Source organism: Vitis riparia, chromosome 17 (genome assembly GCF_004353265.1).
Source record: "Vitis riparia cultivar Riparia Gloire de Montpellier isolate 1030 chromosome 17, EGFV_Vit.rip_1.0, whole genome shotgun sequence".
NCBI lineage: Eukaryota > Viridiplantae > Streptophyta > Magnoliopsida > Vitales > Vitaceae > Vitis > Vitis riparia.
The window spans coordinates 5,963,989-5,971,662 of record NC_048447.1 but is presented as its reverse complement, the minus strand read 5'-3'; the positions used below and the strand labels follow the sequence as shown (position 1 = coordinate 5,971,662).

Here is a 7,674-nt window from a genome sequence, read left to right as displayed (position 1 = left end):
ATATCCACCAACAAGATGTTGTTTGTGTGTATATATATCTCATTTGGTTACTTTATCACAAAAAAATGCATATGATGATGTTCAAATCTTTTTCATTAACTAAACAAGCATACTTCCATCTGGGATCTCTTCTTCCACTTGCACTAGAGTCCACTTGAGTTTCACTCTCATTATCCATCTTGCAAATAAATTATCTATACTATAATAAAATAATTATAATTAAATTAAGAAAAAAATTGAAAAAAAAATATGCATATCACATTAACAAAAAATATGCACATGAGTGTTTTTTGTTTGGTTATTTTTATTTAGTAAAATTTTCATGTTAAAATACAATATTTATATATTTTTTTTAAATGCCAATGAGAGTTATGAGATAAGAATGGAAAAAAAATGCAAAAAAGTGAAAAAAGAAAAAGAAAAATACCAAGGTCTTGGAAAGGTACGTGACTATTTTTCCTTAATTTTCTCATATTTTTCCTCTTCTTCTTCGTCTTCTTCACTTCTCCACTACACGGCTGAGGCTAGGGCAAGATTTGGGAGTGGTTTCATGTTGAAAACAACTAGAAAAGGGGGCTAGAGGGGAAAACATGGCCAAAACCGTGTCATTTTGGCCTTTTTTTTTTTTTTAAGGAACATGCTCCAAAACGATGTCGTTTTGGCTTGTTCCTTTTAAAAGAAAAAGGGCCAAAACGATGTTGTTTTGGACCGTGTTATTTTAAAAGAATAGGGGCCAAACGACATTGTTTTGGTCCCAAAAAAAAAAAAATTAGCGCTTTTTACCCTCTGCAACCCGACGCCGAAGAAGAAGAAGGTAGGGGATCGAGGCGTACCCGGGGACCGCATCGCACCTAAGCGGCGCCTTCATGAAGGGGCATCACCTGCCTTCAGGCGAGGTGCCGGAGGGTGGCGTCGCACCTCCCGGAGCCTTTCACAACTATGCATACAACTCTCACTCAATAGGGAAATTGTACAATATGCCAATATGGGAACTTATGCCATATGAGGTTAATTACTAGTCAAAGCTCATATCAGTATGTTAAGGTGAATAAGAATGGAAATTGTAGAAAGGATTTAAGAGTAGATCATGCTGGAACTAACCCGAAGAAGAATTAAGGAAAAATCAGAAAGAATGGGATATATTCTTGAAGTAAAGTTAATGATTTTTCAACAGAATTAATTTTTTTTTTTTTTTTGGCCTTAGTCACTAATGAATCCTAATGTTTGAAATTTGCCTGAAAATTGACAAACTTGATCAATGTTGAAATGGATAATATGGTTGTGTTCTGTCATTGCATGGATAGAGAACACAGTATTAAAAATTGAATAGAAAAGACCTGTTTTATTAATTTTTACCCAATAAAAGAACAGTAAGAATGATAAGATATACTGACATTTTTCTAGGTTATGTCAACATGTCAAGTGATCATCTTGGACTCCAGAAGCTTCAAAGAGTGGAGCAAAGCCTGTAGATTCATTGGTAACGACTGTTTTTCATTATGGAATGATGCAAAGCCAATGACGAGTTAAATATTTTATTTGTTGAATAAGCAAAGTATTTTTATCATGTTAGACCTTAATAATTCATCTGCAGGTGGCTGTCGTGACTCACATGGTCAATACCAGTAGATCCATGAGATGTTTCCTTAAAGGGACTAGCAGCAGTCCACTTGTGCAATTTTCTAGCTTATCTGAGGATACAAATGACCTTGGTGATGGTGGCTGGACTCCAGCCTTTCTCTTTAATTTGTCCAATCTCTTCTTTCGGTAAATTGCTGTCTGCAAAGATTTTATACTGCATTTTTTTTTTTTTTTTGGGATGTGAGTCATCAATTGTAACAAGTTAAAAGCTTAAATTAAGGAAGTAAAAAAGTGGCCTCAAAAAGCCATTTATTTATTTATTTTTTGATTGACCAAAGGTTCATTGATTTAATGAGAACGGTGATAGTGATGAGAGAGTGACGAGACTAGGTGGTGTTAGTTTTTTTACTTAATTCTAAATAGAACTTTAACGCTTAATAGTATTAAATATTAAATTGTTTATATTTTTAGTATTTTATTTCTATTAAGTATTAAAAAGTAAAGAAAAACCAATATGTTATTTTTTCTATTTAGAAAAAGCTACATATTTTGGTTTTTTTTTTATTTAGTGAAAAGTTTATAATAAGTTATGAAAAAATAGAAAAACAAACAACCTAAATTCTAAAAACAAAGCGCTTTAAACAAAAAGCTAAAAAAACAAACACAACTTAAGTTGAAGTAAATGTCTCTATTGTAATACAGAGATCCCCAATTTACTAGGTCTATTAACTTCACGTAATATCAGAAAATAAATGTTTATTCACATTAAAAAATTTTAAGCTATATATTTAATCAAAAGTAGGTTGGTCATTTGTATTTTTAGCACATGTCTCTAACATATTGTATCTTAGCAAGTATTCTTTTATTAAAAAATGTAAGTGAATTACCCAAATGTTATTGTACTTTGAAAAAGCATACACATCATTGTTAAGCTAATATGTCATTAATATGCATACTCTTTTTTGCCTATTTAAAGTGGTGATTTTATTGAGTTCCAAGCAGTTTTGAATAGTTACTGTGAACTTCGAGAAGTTTGGGAGAGTTTAAATGAGCTTTTGAGTATCTTTAAAATTAAATTAGAGAGAGGGAGGGAGGGAGGGAGGGTGTAAAAAATTAGAAGTTACATTTAGACTTCATTTCTATTGCCTCAAGAATGGAAAATTGCATTTGTTCTATGAAAACAGGTTGGAACTTCAAACCATGATGTATCTTCCCAAACTCATGTAGAATGATACTTAACCATGCCTATTATCCTCTTGAGTTTTCATTTGGCTCTCTTTTTTTCAATTTTCCAACACATTTAATCATGACATTTGTGATCTTTGAACAATCTCAGAGAAATTAGCGGAGGAACTTGTTCAGATGTTCATACTTGAACTAAATTTGAAGGTGAATTTTGGTTTTGTTTTGCTAGTACTCCATATTTCTATTTTATTTGGACATGTAATAGATCACTTGTCTTTGCTTGTAACTCTATTCTTATTGGTATTGTATGCTCTAAGCAGCGGTTGCTTGTAGTGGGGTTACTCTCCATCAGTTGTGAAGAAGCTCCACAAGACGATCGATATTGTTGGACAGATGAGCTGTATCCTGGGGAATTTGATGATTTGGGTATATGCAGCTCGCATTCAAAAGAAATTGGTGGGTTTTGAATCCCATTCGCCTGTTATACGTTCTAATCAGCAGCCAGATCATCAGATCTTACAGGTATAAAACATTCCACCATTGTATAATGGATATAATTAATTGTTTGAAAGTATGATTGACTTTAGTATGCATTTGCTTTTGAGTTAGATGTGTATATACGTAGATTTTATACATGTGATTCAATTATGCCATTTAGATTAGCCCTATGAGAATTGATACATGTCCTGGTAATCTTGCTCCAAAGATTACTTGTCCAGGACTACTTTACTACCACTATACTAACATGTTTGAGTTGAAGACACAAAATTTGAAGCTAAGGTAAGAATGTGGTTTTGGATTTGATAATGTAAAAAGAAAGTTCTTTCTACTTTCCAATTTTATTAAACATTCTATTGTGTTCAAACTAGGTTTTTGTGCTTATAAAAATTCAATTCCTGAAGTGTGAAAACTTAAGTGAGAGACTTGAAGTTAGGTACCAATATCTGTTTTCAAAAATTGTTAAAAAGCTGGAACTCTTTAATGCTCATGTATCCTTAATGTTGAGCACAGACCATTGCTTACTGTCATTATAATTTGAAATTCTCACCAATATTTTGATTGGTTGACCATTTTGATGAAAATTTGCTGTAATTGGGGAGGAAATGCACGTTGGCCTTTCATGAACCTGCTTATATAGCAAAAAGGAGAGAAGTGCTACTACAATGAATCCATCAAAGATTCCGCAGACCACAACAGGCTAAAATTTGGGTAGTCCTATAATTTATCTAGAGCAAAGTGTAACAATGGTGTTTGTTTTTTTGACCGAATAGAAAAAGTTAAAATATTTGGTTTTTACTATCCAACTAAAAATAACATATTAATATCATAAAGCCAAAAGCCAAAAAGCATGTTGACTTTTTTTTTCCCCTGAAATGTCATGTGCATCACTCTTATGTACCATACATCCTATTATTATTATTTTATTGAATTAATTTGGATAATTTTTTATTTTTTTATTTTTAAGAAAACACATTACTTAAATAATGTTTTTTTTTTAAAAAAAAGTATCATAATTTATTTAAAATAACTTTAACATAAAAGTTTTTATATTATTAATGAAAATTTTGGATGAAAAAGATAGATGATTTTTTTTTTTTTTTTTACATTTCTAAAAATGAAAATATATAAAACAACCTAAAAACTCTGATTCAAATAATATTTCTCTTTTAAAAAATCATAATTTAATTAAAAATAATAATATTTCATATCATGTATTTACATATTTGTTTTTGTTAACTTTATTTTTTTAATTTGAATTTGTCATCTCATTAATATCCACCGACCCACTTATATCCTTACATCATTTAATTGACTTTTCTTTTCTATTTTTCATTTTAATCCATTTATTTTGATTAATTTATTCAGTAAAAAAAATAGATTTAGATAATGTTTCTCTATTTTTTATATGATAATAATGTGAGTTTTCATATTAATTTATTCAATAAATAAATAATTTAGATCATGTTTCTTTTTTATGTCAATAAAAATAAAAGTTAAATTATATTCACAAAATTTCTTAATAAAAAATGGGAAATATATTGCAAAAAAATAAAACAAATAGAGTTAAAATTTAATTTTCCAACTTAATTCTTATTAACTTATTCAATAAAAAAACCCTTTAATAAAAATTGTTGCCTTCTTAATTTATCTTATCCTTTTTTTAGTTGACATTATCTAAATATTTAAATATTTTCAATTCATACCATCTAAATGAGAATCTTCTCGTTATATTATATAAAAAGTATGAATTACTTTATATCTTTGAAAAATCATTTAAAATTTTTTGAGAATGTGAGATAATAAATTTTTTTATATCTCTTTTTTTTTTTTTAAAAAAAAATAGTTTTTAAAATCATTAATTTTAGTGTAAATCTTTAAAAAAATTCTTGCACCTTATATAAAAGTTACGACTACTTTTTTATTTTAAAAACAGAAAACATGAAATATATAGGATGCCGAAGAATTCAATTCTCAAACAAAATATAGAAAGGAAATAGTTTGCATACAATGTGTAATGTAAGCTTCAAGTAGAAATAACCTTAAAAGAAACAATTTCAAGGTTTTTCGTAAAACATTAACGTAACTACATATAATGAAGTCTTAGAATACAATCATGCTAACAAAACTCTATGGTTTGGATGTCGGATGTACTCTGTTACAAAGATGAACATGTCACACAAATCTAAAAGCAAATTACATGCATCAAAATGATGAGTCAAAATCAAGAATGAAAGAACAAATAACCGTCCAAGAGGTACTGCCTATATGCCGATATTTGCTGCATAGAGATGCTATGATCCATGTCGATCATCACATTCTCAGACAACCCCATCTGCGGCATGGAATTTGTGGGATGGGTGTTAAACATCATCGTATTCTTGGATACCGACATCTCTTGCATGGTAGGAACAGTCCCCATCTTCTGATATGAAGTTGAAGGATCAGTGTTATTCTTGACCATCCCATGAGCTGGATCATAATGAATTGGGTCCTGAAATTGAGTACTGTGGTGCAGGAGCTCACTGCTGGATGCCTTTCCACTTCCAAAATCTGGATATCCGTTATTCTCCATATTCATCATCATCATCATCGGGTTCAAATCAGATTCAACCACTCCACTACTTGTATCGGGAAAATCCAAATCATATAAGAACATTTCAATGCCTTGAAAGGCTTGCTCAGCTGTAGGCAAACCCGGGATATGAGAGTTCACAGGAGTCTTACTCATCAAGTCCGCTTCTCCCTTCTTCAAATCAATCAGACTCATCACATGTTCAAGTTTCCTGTCCAATTGATCATTTATTTCCATCAGATTTTCATAGGAAAGCCCATCCAGTTCCAATCCAGTCTCAGAAGTCTGCCCTTTGGTTTCGCCATTTTTTTCCTGCAGATTTTGCAGTTCAACTTCGGCCTTCCTCTTTCTGCTTTCAAGAATGTCAGATAAATCCACCGTCCTCTTTCCATGGTCTTCCTTCATGTACTTGTTCACTATACGTTGAACTTCATAGTGATTTTCAGGCCAAACATCAGGCTGAGAAGAATAGGAGCCATTGCCATTCTGATCACAATACATGATCTTACACGCTTCAACATCACATAGAGTTGACAACTCCTGGAGCTTTTTCTTCAAGCCCTTTTGCCTATTTCGGAAAGTTCTGCACCGAAGTTTCTCATTAGCGATCAACTCCATTTTTAACTTGCCACGACCCATTCTGAAGAAGAAGAAGAAGAAGAAAGATTGATCAAAATTCAATCACTGGGTATGTGGAGCAACAGAAGAAAAAGGGGTGAGATCGATCAAGAACAGCGCTTCTCCTCTAATGTCAATGGGTCACCTGTGCTATTTATAGAAAACCTAAGCTATGGAAACCAGATTTAGAAACCAAATATAAAATACCCATAAAAATAAAAATAAAAATAAAAAGTGAATGATCAGTTACTAATTATGATCACGAATTTAAGATTCGAATATTTTTTTGACGTTGCTAAAAACGCTTGCTAAAAATGTTGGGAAAAGTATAGCATTGGAGTGATTGAGATCAAAACGGACGCAGCTTTCATCTTCTCCGACACCGCTCAGATGGGAAGGATCTTGGTATTCCCAAAAGGCTTCCTCTTCTATTATTCATCTGTGCCTGCCATGTGACGTGCCTGTGGCTTTGGTGAAGGATAAACAGAGAAAGTCCCAACCTCATGGAATTTCTACAAACGGCGTTGTTGGGAGCCTCTTTGAAACGCGTCGTTTCGGTTTCACCGTTTAGCGCCCGTAGGTCAATTGATCAAGTTCTGTGTGAGGCTTCATCCTAGGTGGAACGGACCATGGAAACCCTAGACGCAACTTCTTCTTGTTCTTCTTCGTGTGTCTACTTTTGGATAGTTTGAGTTTGAAAGTATCTAATGAGCTTCATGTGACATCCCAAAACCCAGAGGCCAATGGCACCATGGTCACTTCACAAATAAAATTCTAGAGACCCGTCCATTCCCATAATTGATAACAATTGATGACTGCCCTTCAATACAAATCCTCCATGCCTTTGCTGCATGTTGTTCTTAACTGAATCCAAAATTCTCATAAGGTGAATTCAAAGCCCTGGATTATGCAAATTTGGACCTCTACGTTCTTTGTTTGCAAATTCAAGATTATTTTTAGTTTTACTATGAAAAGAAAGTCAAGTATGAGTAAAATTATTAAGGATTTTATATATTTTTAAATTATTTAATCTTTATATAAAAAAGTTAAATAAATTAAAAAAAATTAAGTATTATATAATAATAATTTATTGATTTTAAATATATTTTTTATTTTCCTTCATTTTTATTTCTTTCCTTCTATTCTTCCTCTCTATTTTCTTTCATACTTTTCGAGAATCAAATATAACTTTTAAGGATCCCCTCATTCTCAGAAAA

The 7,674-nt window shown here is 31.7% G+C and overlaps 1 protein-coding gene across 1 annotated transcript; it reads right to left on the bottom strand.

Moving 5' to 3' along the window:
* Positions 1–5,339: 5,339 nt before the first annotated feature.
* Positions 5,340–7,452, bottom strand: LOC117904979 (agamous-like MADS-box protein AGL80). The gene has a single exon (XM_034817822.1). The coding sequence runs from the start codon at positions 6,476–6,478 to the stop codon at positions 5,489–5,491; it is 990 nt and encodes a 329-aa protein (XP_034673713.1). The 5' UTR covers positions 6,479–7,452; the 3' UTR covers positions 5,340–5,488.
* Positions 7,453–7,674: the final 222 nt, after the last annotated feature.

What these genes read in the sequence shown, in the direction of transcription:
- LOC117904979 (XM_034817822.1), bottom strand. Translation starts at nt 6,478, where the DNA reads ATGGGTCGTGGCAAGTTAAAAATGGAGTTGATCGCTAATGAGAAACTT.